Below are 22,558 nucleotides of genomic sequence, written 5' to 3'. Positions count from 1 at the left end.
CAGAAACGCACAAGCGGAATGACATCTTGAAAAAGACGCAGGGTCACGCTTGTGTTGCTCTTTTAGTAAAAACAAAAAAAGGTTGAAAAAATACTCTCTCAGTGCTGAGGCACCCAGGGGTAGCCGCGGTGTGAATAAACACACAAGGAAACGCCCACCGAACCGACACACACACACACACAAACACAGAACAATAGTGCTGTGAAAACAGCAGTTTGTGAGCTGCAATGCTCGCGGCCACCGCTGATCGCGCCGTCACACCAACACTGTAGGCAGAGAGTAGATCTCTTTGAAGTCTTCAAGGGCTGAATCTCTTTGTAGACAGAAGTCTCACGAAAGCTCGGCTCCGAAGTGAAAGACAATGTGTGCGTGCGCCCGCTTCCTGTTTATACCCGCGCGGCGGGGCGGGGGCGCGTGACGCGATTCACGCACGCCAACGTTCATTGGCTCGTTCTGTAGACACTCGAAGTTGATAGGGCTCCCTGAAGTGATCCCAATTACGTCGTCACGTCGACGTTACGTCGAACGTGAGCGACTGAAAGGGAACTGTTTCCATTTCAGTTTTGCGGAATATTCCTTTTTCAAACTGCCTGAAAAACCACTTCATGCGAGCGCAAAAACATTTTTTTTAATTGAGTTAATTAGATTTTTAAGTTATTAATTGAGTGATGATTGTTTGATGATTGTAGACACCTGATGATAATGAGCAGAATCACTGAAGGAAAGAGAAACACCAGAGGGGTTATTCCAGAAAGCAGGTTATGTGATAAACCCGGGTATGTTTAAACTCTTGGGGCCCTATCTTGCACCCAGCGCAATTGACTTTGTACACCGACGCATGTATCATTCCTATTTTGCACCCGCGCAAAGCGCGTTTTTTCCTCCACAGAAGCACGTCGGTAAACTAGGGAATGAACTTGCGCTCCCTGGGCGGTTCAGCGCAAAAAAGGAGGCGTGTTCCAGCGCAAACGTTCCTTCATGCTATTTTGCAGGTTTAGAAAACAGTTGCGCCACTAACCAGGAAAAAATGGTTTAAAGTCAGTGGCGCGCTGCGCATGTTATTCATATGCTATTTTAAGGGTGCATGCTTGGCCATAATCAATGTAGCGTGTGCACAACGCGCATACACTTTGATTCTCTCATCTACACAGAAGCAGCAGTTTTCATTTTTGCAAATCATACATTATTACGATAGATAGATAGATAGATAGATATACAATTTATTATAAAAGCATACATCTAGCTTACACATTTACCCAAATTATCATATGCCTTTTTAACCGAAGTTAATTTGGGTGGGTTTCTCCATCCCCAACGTCCCTGACGAGAGCGTTGCTCTCCTCGGCTGTGAACCGCTCCTCGCGTGCGTCTGGCAAATCCGCCGTTATAATAGGAATCCGCTTTAGAACAAGCGCGCCTGCTCTTAAAGGGAATGTGAGATGACGGTCTGATTGGTTTATTTCACGTTACGCCCAAACCACACCTATGAATAATGAAGCTACTTCAGACCAACCCATTTTAGATTTGCGCCTGGCGCAAGAGTCATTTATCCCGCCGGGAAAATAGCAACAGCGCCAAGACCCACCCACAAAGTTACTTGCGCTTTGCGCTTTGACACTTGCGTTTCAGATCGTTAAAATAGGGCCCTTGTTCTCCTCCTGCTCACAGGCACTGTATGCGAAATATAGATACAAGATAATTGAGGGTGTATTTTAAAAGACCAAAACAACAAGATTTGATCCTTTAATGTACATTATTCGGTACATTAATACATAATGTATATGTGGTTTGTTTCAGATCAAATCTCGCAAAGGTACATAAATATAAACTAAACTAATATATATATACAGTGCCCTCCACAATTATTGAACCCCCTGGTAAATATGATCAAAATTGGCTGTAAAAAATAAATCTGCATCGATTATCCTTGTGATCTTTCATTCAAAAAATGTGCAAAATTCTAACCTTTCATTGAAGTAAAAGAATTGAAAGTGGGGGGAAATCACATTATGAAATAAATGTTTTTCTCCAAAACATGTTGGCCACAATTATTGAAACCCCTAGAATTTTTTACGAGTAAAATATCTCTGAAGTATATTCCCATTAATATTTACCTTTTTTAGTACACCAGGGTGACTAGGAACATGAAACTGTCCAGCTATGACTTCGTGTTTCACAGGAGTTTAAATATGAGGAAACACAAAGGCCAAATCCCCTTAATCATCCATCACAATGAGTAAAACCACAGAATACAGTTCTGATGCGTAGCAAAAGATTGTTGAGCATCACAAACTAGAAAGTGGCTGTAAGACAATAGCTAAAGAATTGAAAATCCCCATTTTGACCATCAGGGCAATAATTAAGAAGTTATAACCAACTAAAGATGTTATGAATCTGCCAGGAAAAGGACGTGTGTCTATACTGTCTTAATGGACGGTGAGGATGAAAGTTTGAGTGGCCAAAGACTCTCCAAGGATCACAGATGGAGAATTGCAGAGATTAGTTGAGTCTTGGGTCAGAAAGCCTAAAAAAAAAATTATCAAACAACCCCTACATCCCCACATGTTGTTTGGGAGGGTTTAAAAAAAAACCTCCTCGCTCCTCCAAAAACAAATTCCAGCAAATTTAATTGTCAGACACGACTGGATCTTCAAACAACACAGGGTTCTGTGGTCAGATGAGACTAAAACAGAGCTTTTTGGCAGCAAACACACTAGATGGGTTTGGTGAACACAAGGATAAAAAGTACCCCATGTGTACAATTTAATATACCATTGGATCTTTAATGTTGTGGGCATATTTTTCTGCTGGAGGTCCTGGACTTCTTGTTCAGATACATGGCATTGTGGATTCTATCAAATATCAACAGATAAAAAATCAAAACCTGACGCCTTCTGCTAGAAATCTTATAATATGCCGTGGTTGGATCTTCCATCAGGACAACGATCCAAAACAAACATCAAAATCAAAACAAAAATTTGTTGTGGAGCACAAAATGAAGCTTCTGCCATGACCGTCTCAGTCCCCTGACCTGATGAGTGGAGTGAACTGAAGAGAAGAAGCACCAACATGAACTTGTGAATCTGAAGGATCTGGAGAGATTCTGTATGGAGGAATGGTCTCTGATCTCTTGTCAGTTATTCTCCAAACTCATCAGGCATTATAGGAGAAGACTCAGAGCTGGTATCTTGGCAAAAGGAGATTGCAAAAAGTATTTAATGAACGGGTTTCAATAATTTTGGCCAATGTGTTTTGGAGAAAAACATTTATTTCATAATGTGATTTTCCCCCCACTTTCAATTCTTTTACTTCAATGAAAGGTTAGAATTTTGCACATTTTTTGAATGAAAGATCACAAGGATAATCGATGCAGATTTATTTTTTACAGCCAATTTTGATCATATTTACCAGGGGGTTCAATAATTCTGGAGGGCACTGTATATATATATATATGTATATGTGTGTGTGGTAAAGGCAGAATTACCTTAAAGCTACACTTTGTAATTTTTTAAGTTGATTTTTAGCAAAAAACACTTTGTTTTTTCAAAATTATATGTGCTCATTCATGTGTAATTACTTCAACCAACTAATCAAGTATTCTCGTAAGTGTAGAATCTGCCATTCAGAATACATACGAGTGAGTCGCTCGAACGGCGGCAGCCATGTTGCGCATCCATCTTGAAAATACATCAGCCAAAGAGGGACATACCTGGAAATTCAAGCTTCGCCTTTCGTGCTTTTACACTCAGTGGCACCGTGACGAATGCGAGGGGGAGATTACTCGCGACTGCCGGCAGATTTGAAAGCCTGTTGAAGATGGAGGATCACGCCAACTCTCGAGGACATGTAACAGAGTCGCCAAGGAATTAAAACATCAACGCGACAGGCAAATCAACAAGACCAAAGTCAATATTGGAGTGGCTTTTCCCAGATGGAAAGAGCTCATGAGGAGCAAGGATTTTTAAAAGAGACGCCGAAGTTGCCTGCTTTCTTCTCGACAGGTAATTCAGCCTATTTGTGTAAATTCGAATATTTTATAGTTGCTTGGCTAACTACAGCATGGTTGTGCATAACGCCAGAACGACCTAAGGATACCTTTCCTCGCATCAATGATGTAAAAGGATTGTTTACCTTGTAACATAAATATGTGTAATGGTACCAAAATAACGAAAACGTAAAACGATTATCAGTTTTAGATAGAGGTCATAACCTACATGTTAACTGACTAAATAACTAAATGCAATTGGTAATAGTTTTAAAGTAAGTATCACTTGAAGGAACACTCATGGATGAAGTCGAACTGGAAGCCATGATAATCTTGGAATAATACGGCCACCGTAGGAGTTAAAACGCCCGAATTGGAGGAGCTAGAAAGCAATATTCAGTTGGTAGTCATATACAATAGCTAGATCACCGCTAGATGGGAGAAAATACCACACAGTGTAGCTTTAACAATAATGTAAACATTTAGAAATGTTTAAAATAATGTAAAGTGCTAGAATTGTTAAAATAAATAGGGTTAGTATTCCTGCGCTCGACATAATAAATCTAATAAAACATGGAGAGACTCTTGAACCTCAGACTGAAAAAATCTTTATTGATAAAGGCAAACAAATCCAGATGACAGATGAACAGCAGTAGTAAAGTGAGATCTGTGTCTTTGAGAGAAATGTGTCGTGTTTAGTCAGTAAAAGAGCTTCAGTATTAGAGACGTCTGATCTGAACAATAATAACAATACAAGACACGTGAGACTTTAAGTGTGATCGAAGTAATGTTTAAAGTCCCCAATCAAATATGAATGAGTAGATTGTTGTAAATGCAAACACTAATGAGCACTTTGAGCACTAATGAGTTAGTGAGAAAATATTGCTGTTTTTTCTCAAATTATGTTCTAGGGTGGAAATAAGCCTCTTGGAAATAAACATACATTAAATGCCAGCATATAAAGCCATTACAAATAAATGAAGATTAATAAATGACAAAAAATAGTAATGTGAGAAATGACACCATTAGGTTTCTGATGTGTGAATATGTGCTTGATCTCGTTCAGCTCTTCTGGATCTGATGTCATAAACCAGAAGAATGACAGTAGCCACGCCCACCAGAGCAGAGAGGACCAATCGGATCACAGCTTCAGTAGGACCACAAAAGTGGACAGAGTCTGAGGAATAAAAGCATCAAACTGAGATCAGATCAGTTCATAAACGCTAATATCAGCGCTGACATCAACTAATATCAGCCGTACCTGAACATGTGTGACAGAGTTGAGTGATGTTGAGATGTTGAGTCTGGTTGCTGATGGGATTGGGATGAGATCCTGATGATGATGATGATGATGATGGTGGTGATGATGAAGATGAAGAACAGTCTCTGCTGTTGACAGGAACAGGCAGACGAGCTGTAAAACATGACAGAAAAAGATAAATTAGAACAAATCTAATCAACAATCTTATTTTTGGTTAAACAGAGATCTGAGGGCTGTTCCATAAAACAAGATTAGAATACAAGCCAGGCTTATTTTGGATAGTCAGACTTATTGTTGGTTGATTCTTTTTCATAAAGCAAACTTAAAATAGTTCAAACTCAGTTACTCTGGCAACTCTGATAGTATACAATATAATTTAACGCGTTTGTAGGCCTTGTATCATTTATCATTGTAGCCTATATATATATATATATATATATATATATATATACACACACATACATACATACATACACACACACACACATATATATATATATATATGTGTGTGTGTCAGTGTTGTGCATGAACGCGTTCATATTTTCGCCGAACGCTGAACTGAACGAATCACTTTTCATAAAATGAACGTGAACGAGAGCGGCGCTCACTCTGGCAGGAATGAGCAGCACGCGCAGTTCACGTTCACGCTCATTTGAAAAGTCAGGTTTTACCAGGGCTTAATTTGAGCCGGAACATGTTCCGTCACCTCCGAAATTGGATCCGGAACCTTTTTTATTGGATCCGGCACCTCCTGTGTCACTAAAATGAATTGCCTAAATGAAAAATAAATAAAAATACTGTATGTGTAGTGTTCAATGTTTGTGACACATGACTTGCGCGCTTGTTGTACGAGTTGAGATTGCTGTTAGCCTCGATCGTTTCACTCAGGGGAAAAATGTCAAAAAGACAGGAAAGTTTGCTTAATTTTTTCAAATACGCTTCACAGTCAGATCCCAAACTAGCAAAAATCGTTTCCGCTGATCAAAAAGGAGACCATGGTGGACAAAGTAGCCTAGTATCGATATCTCGTTATTTCGACATAATAAGGGGACATTCTAATCTGCATTAAGCCACATTAAAGGTCCCATTCAATGGATTATTTTTATTATTTTATAATGTTTCCAGGGGTGCCCTTATAATGTTAGTATGTTTTTTTAGATCAAAAATTGTTATAATTTAAAAATAAAAGGCATATTTCCTAGCCTGATTTCATTCCCTGGTTTGAACGCTCTGTTTGAAGGGGCGTGTCTGCTGTGAGACTTCAATGTAAATGCCCTCTGCTGTGATTGGCTGACATGCTTGCATATGAAATATCTGGCATTACATGTGGAACTATCTGGAAAACTTTTACTATTACAGCTATTATACGTTTTTACTATTACAGCTATCTGGATTAACGAATCGTGAGAAGTTTTTTAGGTATTTAGATCTATTCTCATCACATAAAAGGTTGCAGTGATGATGAGCATTGAGCAGATGACAGACTGTTGATCGCGTGAAAAAAGATCTTATCATTGCAACGCAGTTTCTGCACTCACTAATGATTTCACCAATGCAAACATGAGGTATATAAATACAGTAAGAGCTTCGTTGTGCAGTGTAACAGCGTCATTAATTTCATAACGAGTTTTGGCAAGTGTCCAGGTAAACTCGCGCTGTGTGATTGACAGCTTGGGCGATTGGAAAGGGATTGTTCTTTGATCGCTTTCTGTATATTAATCACAGTTTAAGTAAGATTATTTTCATCCTACTAAGAGAAACGATGTGAGTTGATCGCTACTTCCATAGTGAATCACTACTTACCACTTGCTGGAATATAGTTGAAATTGCCCCCTTCGTCAGTATGAAACGCTGAGAGAAGCCTGCTTGATATTATCCCAGGTTAGAAAAACAGTCCGTGGTGAAATGGGCAGAGCAAACTAACAACTTCGAATTAAACTTTTGCGGTACCCGATTATAGATAAACATCAACCATGTCTGTTGACATTTCGCCATCAATACGCCTGTGTTCCTGTGGGTGGAGCTTAGTCAAAACACGGTTCTGGTGATGTCACTAATGAAGGAAGTAGAGGGGTGTAGTCCAATCCAGCCGTTTTTTGTAGTCAACTTCTGTTAAATAAAATATCTCGCTTGGCATTGAACTTTAAGCTTTATAATTTTACAGATATTATTTATACTCTAACAACAACATTACACACTAACTAAAGTTTGAAACATGGGATCACGCAGAACGGGACCTTTAAGCGTTCTTATAGCCTAATGGTTTTCTATGGGAGGAAAATGCTTAACCGTTCATATTATGGGCTCATCTGATTTTTTGTACATAGCATAGCCTATTTGTTAGGATTTTAGTATCATAATGATTAGGCTAATAAATGCACGCACAATTATCCGTGAACTTGATTTGAACAAATGCCTTTCAACTTGTGTGTGCAAAATTCAGAATTAAATTAATGTGCAGAAATTTGTACAAATAGAGAGTAGGCTATGTAGGCCTATACTGTTGTAGCCATTAAAAAAAGCGCGTTTCATATTTGTTAAATATTATAATGTTTTTTTTTTCCATTTATGTTGATTTATGAAAAGTGAACAGCACGACCGAGTAAGATAGGATGCGCAATATGAGACATGGAGCGGGTCAGACATGATTTTGACCGTTGAAGTTGAAGTTGTTATAGAAAGCCTTTCTTTAAAGTGAATTTCGTTTTGTATAAATTGTATCTTGATTTTAATTAATTTTTTATCAACCAATTGCCTGTATTTAATGAATAGGCCGACGAAACAAATATAACGGAGGCGCCCGCGCTCACACGCATTGCACGTGAACTAGAGCACATCCTAACTTAACGAAACTCAGTGTATGCCTCACACAGACATGACAAATACATCAAATACACAAAGCTTGAAATGTCTTTAAACGAAATAATTCAAAACGAAAAAAGAAAAAGGCTACTCTCTGATTATGTAATCCATTAGGCTTATTTATGTGCATTTCTCTCTATAAGCACGTTCACACGGAGATGGCGATCGTCAACTTCACCTTTGCAGCCGAGTCGACACTTTTAGAGAAAACACTTGTTTATTAATAAAAATCAATACACGCGTCACCGGATTTACAGATGCACGCACACATATTATTTCGAAATAACGAGATATTGTGTTGAAATAACATTATTATTAATAATAGCCTACATCTTTTAGAATAGGCCTATTTGATTGAATGCTGAATGTTGCGCTTGTTCAATTTAATAAAATTAAAACTTTAATTGTGATCATTAACATAACTGAATATTAAATATTTAGTGACCAAGTTTTGCGCAGCTCCCCGTCAATGATCTAGCACCCACTCAGCATGCTGTCCCTGCAGAGAAGCTACGTAGGCAGTGTAATTATTATTATTTTTTTTTGTTCCGTTACCTCCAACCCCCGTTTTGAGTCACCGGATCCACCCCCCCCTCTGCGCTCTGGGACCTCCCACTTTACAAATTAAGCACTGGTAAAGAGGTTCTATTGAGTAAGATAGTGGCCTATCTTAAAAAGAATTTAACCAATGAACGTGAACTAGTTCATTTTTAGATATGTGAACTTAGTTCATTTAAAAAAAAAAAAGAACTATGAATATGAACTAGTTCATTATCATCTGTGTGAACTGAACTTTGAGCTAGTTCTTTTTAAGTATGAACTGGCACAACACTGGTGTGTGTGTATGTATGTATGTATGTTTGTATGTATGTATATATATATATATATATATATATATATATATATATATATATATATATATATATATATATATCCATATTTTAGTTTTCAGAAAAGAGGACGGGGGCGTGGTTGATGGACGGGGCGTGGTTTTGGGAGGCGTGGTTAAGGGGTGGGGGTGTGGTTGGAGGTGAATGCATCAAAAAATACTTGACAAATGCATTCACAACCTTGCAACTATGTTATTGTACTTTAATACAGTGTTTCCCAACCTTTTTTTAGTCCAGGCACCCTTTGAAAATTAAAAAAAATGTGTGGCACCCTACACTAGTGTTGTCACGATACTACTTTGATACTATACCTTGAAATGTATCAATTTTCAATACCACAGGGAAGAACTGCCGTATAGGCCTACTGTCATATAGATATTTTTAATATTAACAATTTTTTTTGTCCATCCATTTAAAGTCTAGGAAATCATTAATTTCTTCTGAAGAGATCACTTTACACGATGACATATTTAATTAAGGCTTTTATTCATATATAAACATTGCTCAATTACCATTGCAAATCTCACCTAAATGTTTGCTCACTCACTGTATTTGTGTTTTTATATTGGGATAATTTTGTTAGAATTGCTCAAGATTGTCACAGTGTTGGGTTTGTGTTCCCCGGGTGTCCACTAGATGTCCTCCTTCCCCGGTGTCACTCACATCATGAAGTAGGAGGGGGGGAGGGGGGGAGGGGGGGGGGAGTTAGGACAATTCCAAGGGCCCCAACAAATAGGTAAAAAATAATTTAATTGTTTTATTATATTATACACTATATAAACCATCGTCATTGAGTATATTACAAATAATAATAAAATGAATGATGTCTTTGATTTAACTTATTTTGGCAATAAAAGTTAAATATCCCCATTGACCAAAAAGTAAACATCCATTTTGACCGACCACCCCCCTGTATCTGCAAGAAATGGTTTGGTCCTGCCTTAGCGCGCTCATCAAAGGTGTTTAGCGATGTTTTATTTTCAGTCAGTCAATCAATGCGCAAGAAACACGGAGATCACAATGTTGAATAGTAAAAGAAAATCTGGGTTTCAAAAAAGGAGAGAGAGGAAAGACAAAAGAAAGGGTGTCAATCTGTAACCCAGTTTTTCAACAAGAAAGGTGGGTAACGTTAAGCTTTAGTCTGTGAGTGGTATTAATCTGTTGTCCATTGTGAAATAAGCTAACGTTAGCTAGCTGCAGGCTAGTGTTATCATACATTTCATCAGTGCAGGGAAACGTTTAGCAAGATATTCATATTAAATCATTGTCCATATCCCTTTTAGCAGATTTAACAACAAACTAGTCAGCAGCACCCCAGTCTCCCCATAACTGCGCCCCTCCCTGTCCCTGTTTATATATAAAACTTAATATGTCATTAATTTTACAATAAAAATACATTGAGACTGTAAAGGATCGCCTTAAGGACATTTTTATGGTGGCTTTTAATCTAGCATCAAATAGTGAACTGCATACTGTATGCAGACTTGCATTTACAAATCACCAGTAAATATTGTGCTAGTACTAGTATTGAACTACAAGAAGCAAGACAGCTGCAAGCCTTTGATTAGAGTTACGTAAAGCTTTTGATGGGACAGTTAGGTCCTAGAGATGTCTTGACAACATCTGCACAGAGGGGGCCCAATTCGATTATTTTTGTCATGGGGCCCAAAATCCCTGGCGGCGCCCCTGCGCTGCTTTAATACATAAAGTAATACATCCTTTCCATTCAATGTTTGGCCCGCAACAATAGAATACTATTTTTAAAAAAAGTTTAGCTTTTAACACCTTTTACATGACGCTATTTATTTTCATGGCCATAGGTTAAAAATCTACTACTAAAATAAAAAATCTACACTATTTCAGTAAAAAAAAAAAAATTTCAATCCTACTGATGTTCTCTTGTAGCCTATACTTTCCTTATGAGGGCTTCTAGGTCGCTAGCACCTTTATTTGACACTGACACGTACATGCCAGCTTTGCAGTTCATGCATTCTGCTTTACACGGATCCCGACCGAAACGAAAACACAGGAATTTTCTCTGTAAATCATCTGCGAATTTACATTTGGGCTTTTTTTTTTTAACGCTGTTAGCTACTTGCATCGTATCTCGCACTTGACCGTAAACTAGCATCACGCTGCTAAAATTCTGAACGTAAAGTCCACCTACTTTGATTTAATTGGTCATCAAATATTCTGACATTGACGAGCAGTGACAGACCAATGAGGCTGAGATGAACGAACACACACACACACACACACAGGCCTCTGTATTCTGACGTGCTCTCTGCTTGCCGCTGCGGATTGAGGAACGCGCTGATTATAACAAGACGGGGCGAAGCCGAAGCCGGTTTCATATGTTTTGTGTGCAAAGGCAAGCGTGTTTTTAAAGTACACGCTTAATGGCCCAATGAAATATAATGAAAACCAGGACATTTTCATCACTTTATAAAAAACAGCCAGGACGGCCAGGACAGGACGTGAAAACTGTCACGGTTGTTGAATGCATTGTTTCTTTCTTGTCTCGTGTCGTTGTGTTTATGTGTGAGTGGGCGTTGTCCCGCTCACGTGTCTGTCAGCGCTCCAGCTGATCATCATCATCATCACAATCACTGTTCACAGCTGCTGTTCATTCCCATTGCCTATATATACTCACACCATTCTCTGTTCCAGTGTCGGATTGTTTGTTGAGGTCCTGTGTTGCCGTGTCTGTGTTCCGGGAAGTTTGCCGTGTCTGTGTTCGCCTGCCTTGTCTTCTCGCCGTCTTGTTCCTCGTCACTGGATTCACCGCACTCAAACACCGGGATCGGGATTCTGCACTATCACAGCACCAGAGCACCACAGACCATCGAAAAGTCCCTGCACGAGCTTGAGTCGCCGCCCTTCTTTGTTCCTGTACTGTTTCTGACTTTATTGAGATATTAAACACTTTTTGAGTACCTGCAACTGTTTCCTGTCTGTTCAGCCATGACAGAACAATCCGACCACCTGATGGAAGCAGCAGGTGGCGCCGCAGCAACAATGGATGACTTTGTTCGTGCAAGTATTCAAAGGATGGACGCTCAGGATCGTCATCAAGGGGATTCGGCGCGCGCGATTCAGGCTCTCGTCACGCAGGTGTCCGAGCTGACCCAGCGTTTTCAACAGCTGCAACCTCCCGCTGCGCCAGCCGCACCGCCCGTCCCTCCCACACCACCGATGCCCGCCTCCCAGTCGGAACCACGCCTTCCGACTCCTGAGCCTTACTCTGGTGAGCCTAACTTTTGCCGGCCGTTTTTGACTCGATGCGGCATGCATTTTGCTCTCCAGCCACGGACATTCGAGAGAGAGGAGACGAAGGTGGCATTCGTTCTGACGCTACTGACTGGGAGAGCGGCACTATGGGGGACGGCGGTGTGGGAAAATCAAGAACCATGCTGTTCCTCGTTCCAGGAGCTCTCCTCGGAGATGAGGAGAGTTTTCGACCGCGCGGTCGCGGGGAGAGAGGCTGCCAGGGTCTTATCAGATCTACGTCAGCAAGATCGATCGGTTTCTGATTATGCCATTGAGTTTAAGACCCTGGCGGCCGAGTGTCGCTGGAACGAGGAAGCGCAGTGGGATAGGTTCCTGCATGGGCTGGCCGACCGCGTCCAGAGGGAGATCTACGCCCTGGACCTACCCCCCTCACTGAATGGACTTATCGATCTGGCTCTGAGGGTGGACGCCCGACTAGCCCGGGTCGGACCACGCGCTCCACCCAGCCTGCCTCGTGGGGGGGTGGAACATCAGCGGTCCAGCGGCATGGACGCGGTCGGTCCCTCCGATCCCGAGCCCATGCAGGTGGGTCGAGCTCGGCTTTCCCGGGAGGAGAGGGAGAGGCGGAGATCCCTTGGCCTTTGCCTGTACTGCGGGGGAGCGGGACACTTTGCCAACAACTGCCCGGTAAAAGGCCAAGCCCGATAGTAAGCATGAGGCTACTATCGGGTGGGATCTCCGCCGAAAAGTCCTCATCTACATCCACCATCCTCCCGGGAAGACTTAGATGGTCTGTCCACGATCATCACTGCACCGCACTGGTGGACTCCGGGGCCGAAGGTAATTTTATGGATCGCACCTTTGCACTACAGCTTCAAGTCCCACTCAGAACACTCCCCCAGAGAATCACCGTACATGCACTCAACGGACAGTCACTACCCACCATCTCCCAGGCCACCGAGAACATTACACTCATCATCTCAGGGAATCACGCAGAGACAATATCATTCTACATCACGGACTCCCATCACACCCCCATTGTATTGGGTCACCCCTGGCTCAATCAACACAACCCCCGCATTGACTGGAAACAAAGAACCATATCAGCCTGGAGCACTGAATGTCATAGTTCTTGTCTTGTGTCTGCCTGTTCTGTTGTCTCTGTTCCTGTATTGCAGGAGGAAGCAGTGGATTTATCAAACGTGCCCGCGGAGTACCGTGACCTGAGGGAAGTGTTCAGTAAGTCAAGGGCTGCTTCTCTTCCTCCGCACCGTCCCTACGACTGTGCTATAGATTTACTGTCAGGTAAGTCTCCGCCTAAAGGCAAGATTTATTCACTCTCGGTTCCGGAGAGGGAGGCTATGGAGAAATATATTTCTGATTCTCTAGCATCCGGGTTCATCCAACCTTCCTCATCTCCAGCGGGGGCGGGGTTCTTTTTTGTGGGGAAGAAGGATGGATCGCTGCGACCTTGTATTGATTACCGGGGGCTGAACAACATCACGGTAAAGAATACTTATCCTTTGCCGTTGATGTCTTCAGCCTTCGAGAGGTTGCAGGGAGCATCCATCTTCACAAAATTGGACTTACGTAATGCTTATCATTTGGTTCGTATCAGGAAGGGGGATGAGTGGAAGACTGCCTTCAACACCCCTAGGGGGCACTTTGAATACTTGGTCATGCCTTTCGGTTTGTCCAACAGTCCCGCAGTCTTCCAAGCACTCGTCAATGACGTGCTGCGAGACATGATCGATCAGTTTATTTATGTTTACCTGGATGACATTCTGATTTTTTCCTCGTCTCTCCAGGAACACGTGCAGCACGTCCGACGAGTTCTCCAAAGGTTGCTAGAGAATGGGCTTTTTGTCAAGGCGGAGAAATGCGCTTTTCATGCACAGTCGGTCCCTTTCTTAGGACACATCGTGTCGGCTGAGGGTATGCGTATGGATCCTGACAAAGTTAAGGCTGTGGTAGAGTGGCCAAACCCAGATTCCCGTAAGGCCCTACAGAGGTTTCTGGGGTTCGCCAATTTCTACCGGCGTTTTATTCGCAACTTTAGCCAACTAGCCGCACCTCTGACTGCCTTGACCTCCCCCAGAATGGCGTTCAGGTGGTCGGAAGCAGCCGAGACTGCTTTTTCCAACCTCAAGAGCCGCTTTGTTTCGGCTCCCATCTTAATCGCCCCTGATTCCTCACGTCAGTTTGTGGTGGAGGTCGACGCGTCAGAGGTGGGGGTAGGCGCAGTTCTTTCACAACGCTCACCTTCAGACAACAAGATGCATCCATGCGCGTTTTTATCCCATCGCTTATCACCAGCTGAACAAAATTACGACATTGGCAACAGGGAGTTGTTGGCGGTCAAGTTAGCCTTGGAAGAATGGCGTCATTGGTTAGAAGGGTCCGGGGTACCCTTTATCGTCTGGACGGATCATAAGAATCTGGAGTACATTAGATCCGCTAAAAGGTTGAACTCCAGGCAGGCGCGGTGGGCACTTTTTTTCGGTCGATTTGATTTTACCCTCTCGTATCGTCCGGGTTCCAAAAACATCAAACCCGATTCTTTGTCGCGTATTTTTGATCGATCCGAACACGCACCTACTCCCGAGCGTATTTTTCCTGAGACCCTAATTATCTCTACGCTCACTTGGGAGGTCGAATCGAGAGTCAAGAAGGCTCTAGAAGGGGTAACGCCTCCGATCCGGTGCCCACCGAACCGCTTATTTGTGTCGGAGGAACTACGTCCAGACGTTATTCGGTGGGGTCATTGTTCTAGTCTAGCCTGTCATCCAGGAGTTAGTCGCACCCTCTATTTGGTCAGACAACGATTCTGGTGGCCGCTTATGGCTCGCGACGTTCACGATTTTGTTTTGGCTTGCTCAGTTTGTGCTATTGGTAAGTCTTCCAATCGACCCCCAGATGGGTTACTCCAACCGCTGTTGGTGCCTTCGAGACCCTGGTCCCATATCGCTCTAGATTTTGTTACCGCCCTCCCACCCTCCCAGGGTAACACGGTAGTTTTAACCGTGGTGGACCGATTCTCGAAGGCAGCCCACTTTGTTCCCTTGCCCAAATTACCCTTAGCCAAGGAGACAGCGGTTGCAGTCGTTAATCACGTCTTTCGGTTACATGGCCTCCCGACAGACGTGGTTTCCGACAGGGGTCCCCAATTTGTGTCCAAATTTTGGCGAGAGTTTTGTAAGTTACTGGGGGCGACGGTCAGTCTGTCTTCCGGGTTTCACCCTCAGAGCAATGGTCAAACTGAGAGAGCCAACCAAGACCTGGAGAGAACCTTGCGATGTACGGCTGCCAGGAATCCTTCCTCCTGGAGTCAGCAACTGCCTATGGTGGAGTACGCCCACAATTCGTTGCCAGTGTCAGCTACGGGCCTATCTCCTTTTGAGTGTAGTATAGGATACCAGCCACCGGTCTTTCCTAGTCTGGAATCCGAAGTCGCGGTCCCCTCCGCTCACGCCTTCGTCCAGAGGTGTCACCGCACATGGACAAGAGCCCGTGAGACTCTCCTCCGTGTGCGGGCGCGCACCAAGGCCAAAGCCGATCGCCACCGGTCTAGGCCTCCCGTATATGTCGTCGGTTCCAAAGTGTGGCTTTCTACTAAGAACATTCCGCTCCGCTCCGTATCCAATAAACTGGCTCCTAAATTCATTGGCCCGTTTTCTGTCACCAAGATTGTTAGTCCGGTGGCAGTCCGCCTCAACCTCCCTCCAGTGTACAGGAGAATTCATCCGGTATTCCACGTGTCCAAAATTAAACCCGTTTTTTTTTCCCGCATTAATCCGCCTGCCCCGGTTCCCCCACCGCCGCGACTTGTAGATGGGGAACCATCCTATTCGGTCCGTCGCATTATGGACTCTAGGCGGAGGGGACGCGGATTCCAGTACCTGGTGGACTGGGAAGGTTACGGTCCGGAGGAGAGAAGTTGGGTTCCGGCTCGTGACATCCTGGATCACTCTCTTATCGATGATTACAATCGACAGGTAAGGGAGTCTGGGAACGCCGTGAGGCGTTCCTAGAGGAGGGGGTACTGTCACGGTTGTTGAATGCATTGTTTCTTTCTTGTCTCGTGTCGTTGTGTTTATGTGTGAGTGGGCGTTGTCCCGCTCACGTGTCTGTCAGCGCTCCAGCTGATCATCATCATCATCACAATCACTGTTCACAGCTGCTGTTCATTCCCATTGCCTATATATACTCACACCATTCTCTGTTCCAGTGTCGGATTGTTTGTTGAGGTCCTGTGTTGCCGTGTCTGTGTTCCCGTGAAGTTTGCCGTGTCTGTGTTCGCCTGCCTTGTCTTCTCGCCGTCTTGTTCCTCGTCACTGGATTCACCGCACTCAAACACCGGGATCGGGATTCTGCACTATCACAGCACCAGAGCACCACAGACCATCGAAAAGTCCCTGCACGAGCTTGAGTCGCCGCCCTTCTTTGTTCCTGTACTGTTTCTGACTTTATTGAGATATTAAACACTTTTTGAGTACCTGCAACTGTTTCCTGTCTGTTCAGCCATGACAAAAACAGGATATGTCCAGGGAAAACAGGATGTTTGGTCAACCTAATATATGCAATATATATCCTACAGGTTTTCTTTTCTTACTGGCTGAATGTTTTGTGCCCAATATTTAATTAGTTTGTTTTAAAGATTCATGAATACATTTCTTTCTGATTTTGTTTGGCAGCTGTAGAACATTTTATGCTTATCAGAAGAACATTAGAAAATTACAATCTAAAAATATAGCTGCGAGCAGTGTAATTTTTAGCAGCAACAATATATATATATATATATATATATATATATATATATATATATATATATATATATATATATATAGTATTTTTTATATTTTGAATATTTAATATTTAATATTTCTTGCTTCAATATTTTTTTTTACTAGGGAATCACTAAAACGAGAGTTATGAGTTATGATACACTCAAAATATTCCACAACAAATCCTTTAAATTTAATGATATTCAGAACAGAACAAGAATAAAAAATTAACCATAAACAAGCCAAAACTAAATAATGTAAAGCGAACATGAAAGTAAGCAGTGTTGGCTTCACGTAGGCCAACTCTCTCATTAGAATCAAAATGTTTCAACATTCGCAATGTATTTGGATGCTAAACTATTCTTTATTTTAGGCTTTGTACTTCACTCATGTTCCAATACCGACGTAGAAAAATCATTCTCTTTACATGAGCAAAAATGTGCTTGGAAACCCCACAGTGGAGCCTAGCTTACACTGAATAGTACGAATTGTCCTACTGACTATTTAAACAGAGCAGTGTAATTTTTATATGTTAGGTTGACTATTTTTTTAGGCTATTATATTTTATTACGGATATAATGGAACAGGCTGCGATGTCAAGATTGCAATGCTGGAATGTGTGTGTGTGTGTGTGGCGCGGGCGCGATCAAACAGTAGAGACATAAAAACATAGGCTACTCATTTTGTTCATACAGGAGATAATTCAAACTGCAAAGTGTTTACTTATATTTGTGTACACTTGCAATAAAACACAACATTGTGCTTTTGTTAAATAAATTCAAGCAATCCGCCCCTGAAATGGGGCTTATTTTAAAATAAAATGAAAATGCTCACGGCTGTACGGTCATTCATAACGGTGTGCGTCCACGGCGAGGAACGAGCGGTGTTTGGTGTTTTTAGCCCCCAGCAGCGCCTTTCAGGCAGCGAGGGGATGGGTAGGTTTAAGGTTGAGGTTAGGGTTAGCTGCCTGGAAGGAGCCATTGGGGGCTAAAAACACCATAGAGCGGAACGAGCAGAACAGGCAACATTTTTTTAGTTCATTGCTACTTCCATAGGAATTCATTGAAAACGCTCGCTCTGCTCCGCACCATTATCAGTGTTCCGAGCTGAAGTTTCATCAAGATCAGTTATAATGTAAGAGACGCCGGCGCGACCACAACATTGCCCAACATCAAATGTCAAACTGCTCGTTATTGTGTGGTTGAAGGACCGTTTATCAGTTTGGACCAGTGCAGCGCGAGCCGATCGTGATCATGCAACACTGTTACTACACAGCGCTAATAAGAGATCAGGTAAAGAAAGCATTTGAATTCGCCACTGAAGTAATACCATCGCTGCGAGATCTAGTGAGAAACGTTCACATTTCTCCGTTATTAACGGGTCAAACAGCGCTGATGTGGAAACCTGGAAGAAACATTGTGTCATGAATGAACTATAAGTGTCCACAGATCAGCAACATTCACCATGGATTTATTGTAGTAACACTAACGGTACGTTCACACGGGGCATCAGCGTCAACGCTTCCCATTGACTTTGAATGGGTGACGTCAAGCGTTGCCGAAAAGAATTGTGGATCCGTCGGCGGCGCTTCACTGGCGTTGCTCGCGGCAGAAGTTGAGAATTTTTCAACTTCTGCCGCGAGCAACGCCAGTGAAGCGCCGCCGACGGAAGCGTCAGCCAATCAGATCGCTCTATGCAAATACAGTAGCCAGGCGGCAGCCAATCACGTTCATCCTGTTCAAGAGCAGCAAACTGAGGATAAATTTTAAAATGGAGGAGAAACTAATTATTGTGGTGGGCAATCACCCGGTCCTTTATGACCATTGAATGACAATGAAGCTTGTTGTTGAGTTCCTGTCTAATTTCATTGGCTGACGCTGCTATGACCATGGCGTCAGTGCCAAACTTCAGCCACGCCTTCCGTCAAGCGTTGACGCTGATGCCCCGTGTGAACGTACCGTAAGGGTGCTTTCACACCTGCCTCGTTTAGTTCGGTTGAATCGCACTAGAGTTCGTTTTCCCCGTTGGTGCGGTTCGTTTGGGCAGGTGAGAATACGGCAATCGCACTCGGGCGCGCACCAAAAGCGGACCAAACAAGCGTTCCAGGAGGTCTCGGTACGCTTTCAAACGAACTCTGGAGCGGTTCGTTTGTGGTGAGAACGTGATCCGACCTCGAACAGAACCAACTGCCAAAAAACTGCGCATTTTTGGACTAAGCCAGTTGCCGTAGTCAGCTGCGCTGTGCATTATAGGATGAGGAGAAATGTTTGTTTACAGTTTGCAGCTCGCGGACAAATTTGGAGTTTTGAGGAGGTGCGGAGCCCGATAGAAATTATTATTAGGGGTTCAAGCACGAAGTGCTGAAACCCTATTGTAATTGTGCTGATTTTTATTATTATTTTTCTTCTGCCGTAAAACGCATCGTGCAGCCTAAACCGTAAGTGCTGGAGACTTGAAACTTTGCCAAATGGTAGTACAAAAATCGAGGAGAGGTTCAGAGAGTATGATTCCGATTGGCCCATAGGTGGCGCTATAGCGACCAAAAGCGCGAAACTGCTCATAACTCCTAGACCATATGTCGTAGACTCAAGTGTCTTATATCATTGGAAAGCTGGAACCCTGAAGAACAAAACGTATATCTCCGATTTCATTTCCGGTATGCAAATTTTTCCGCCATTTTGAATTTTGTCAAAAACCTACTTTTGCGAACTAGTCCTAGGTTTTTCGTCCGATCGGAACCAAACCAGTGCAGAAATGTTCTCTGGAGTCTGAATATCAATAATTATCGAAAAAAAGTTGAAATTTCGATTCACAGTCGCTAGGGGGCGCAAAACTAATGTTGTGGGAGGAGCCTATTTTACTAAAAGGGCTATAACTCAAGATGTAAATGAGGTATCTTCACCAAACTCGGTCCACATGTGTAGGAGTTCAATCTTGGGTCACAGTAAAAAAATCGCGACGATTAAACTCTAGGTGGCGCTATAACATGAAAAAAACATGAAAAGGGCTATGACGACCTGACCGTTAGTCCGATTGACTTGAAAATTGGTATGCAGTGTCTTGGTCCAAGGTGCCTTGTATGTCTATGAGGACATTGGCGTATCTCAAAAAACATGGCCGCCATCGGCCAATGAAATTTGAGCACCTATTAGACAAGGTTAACGGAGGCTGATCGGAACAAAACTCGGTAGGCATGTTCGACTCATGGCCCTAGAGGTCTGTAAGAATTTTGAAAGAAATCGGCCACTAGTTGGCGCTAACGAGTTTTACAGCTCCGTAATCACGTGGTGTTACAAATATCCACACAATATGCATATCATTTGATAGACCTTCTCATGGAGAACAACTTTGCCTCAAGAACCATTGCTGTCAATCAAACCGTTAATTAAATATTCGTAATTATGTTAAAAACCTACTTTTTTAGTCCCTGGTTTTTCGCCCGATCGGAACCAAACGAGTCTAAGACAATTCTATGGACTCTCTAGATAAATAATTATCAAAAAAAAGTCAAACTTTTGCATTTTTCGCATGGGTATATTGGGTCATAAAGAAAATGGGCGTGGCAAAATGCACTCAAAAGCCTATAAATCCTAAACGAAAACACAGAACTTCACAAAAATTGATGCGCATATTTGTCATAACATGCTAAAGAAGCCTGGAAATTTGTATGGAGATCGGACCAAAGGTGGCGCTATAACTGTTAAAACGCTTTAAAACCATATATTTCCTATGGTAAATTGCCTGTATTGGCTGTGAATGGTCTTTTCCTAGGAAAAATTCCTATTCCTATCTATGTTCATATAATTCTCATATAATAATGTTCATGACTCTTAATAAGCATGAAAAATTTCAGACAGATCAGACAAAATTTGCCTCTATAACAGTTAAAAAGGTAAAAATTATATAACATGTCATTAAGCCAATAAGTGGTATTTTACTGCCCCCTGCTGCCATTTCATCATACTGCTCCCTAATATTGTCATATAATTCATATTTAGACTTTATAAAATCATTATTTTAACATTTTAAATCATATTTTGTATCTATTCTCTATTGGAGTATTACTTGACAATTGTGTCACACTGAGATATGGAAATGGACTAAAGTAAATTAATGAAATGAAACGAAAGTAAAACGGGCATTTAAGCCACGCCCCCAAATACAAATTCACTCATAACTCGAAAACGGGAAGTCGTTTCGCGCTCAAATTTTGATGGTAAGGTCTTCTCCAGGCTCTTGATCGAAACGTGTCGTCGCGGGCCTCGGGAGCGCGCCCCCCGCGCGGATCTAGTCCGCGGGACCCCCGATTTTGAACGGCCGTAACTCCCGATCCAGACCACCGCGAACCTTGTGTGAGAGCTCGTTGGAAAGGGCCCATCCTTGGCTAGCTTCGATTCAAATGTGGTGTAATTTGTCCTGCGCATTCCAGAGATAAAAGCCCCCAAATATTTGCATTTGAACAGTCATAACTTCCAGCATCAATCGCCCAAAAACACATTGATGGTCTCATTTAACAGGGCTCCTCAAGCACTATATATGCTTTTTCGCCTTCTGGTTCCCGAGATATAAATTCCCATTCATTAATTCATTAAATCACTTCAATTGTAAAATGCAAGCTTTAATACCACTTTTGTCCACTCGAGGGAGCAGCAGGATTGCACATTACCTTTTCATTAGCTTTCAGTATTGGGAAACAAACAAATGCTTTAAAAAGCAATCTTTTTTATTATGATAGGGCTGTAGCTATCGATTATTTTAGTATTTTAGTATTTAGTATTTTAGTATTCTATTCAAGTAATCGGATAAAAAAATTGTGGTAAAAAATAGATTCAAGTTAACAACAGCCTTTAAAATGACTTAAAATAGAAATATATAATAACAAGCAACAATAATTGGTTCAAGTAAAGTATCAAAGTAAGTAATTATATTGGTTTTATTGAAGAACACTGTTAAAATATACCCATGTAAAATAAATTATATAAACTAATATAAACATAACTTATGTACATAAATAACAAATGCCTGCAGAGGGCGCCAGCGGCCTGGTTGTTGTTACACTAAGCCTGGCATTATCAAATCCTTGTTTAATATTGTCCAAACAACTAATTCAAATGTCAACTTAAACTTTAATATTTGACCACTTCTGTACGATAGAAATGCTACAGTCACTGTAATTTCTTGAACGAGAACATGTGCACATCAAAACATGCAAATTCAGAGCAAGAGTTTAAACTTTTATTTTGAAATCGCGATGGACAGCAGTTTGAGAAACCCAGATGTGCTCCACAAATGATAACAGTGCAACTATGAAACACAAATTGCGTCCGACTTGCGTTCCCATATTTGCACGTTATTGGAAACCTAAACAAACAGCACTGCAGAGACTGAGTTTGCTTGGAGCAGCGTTTACTGTGGATGGAGCTGAGGTAATTTTAACATGTAGGCTAATCTGCACCCATGTGTCTTCTGTGTGAAAAAAAAAAACAAACAAGCAAAAAACAGAAGATATATTTATTTAACTGAATCACAGACTTTGTGATTTCAC

The 22,558-nt window shown here is 42.0% G+C and overlaps 1 protein-coding gene across 1 annotated transcript in view; it reads right to left on the bottom strand.

Moving 5' to 3' along the window:
• LOC307164734 (uncharacterized protein) overlaps nt 1-22,558 on the bottom strand; it is a gene marked incomplete at its 3' end in the record, with an annotated part of 182,775 nt that overhangs the window by 32,896 nt on the left and 127,321 nt on the right. Inside the window, exon 3 of the mRNA XM_079881794.1 lies at nt 5,247-5,399. Coding sequence (XP_079737920.1) covers nt 5,247-5,399 — 153 coding nt within the window. The remainder of the gene's footprint in view (nt 1-5,246; nt 5,400-22,558) is intronic.

Source organism: Squalius cephalus, assembly GCF_949319135.1.
Source record: "Squalius cephalus genome assembly, chromosome: 9".
Classification (NCBI taxonomy): Eukaryota; Metazoa; Chordata; class Actinopteri; order Cypriniformes; family Leuciscidae; genus Squalius; species Squalius cephalus.
The sequence above is the reverse complement of the archived record's forward strand: the minus strand, read 5'-3'. Positions and strand labels throughout refer to the sequence as shown.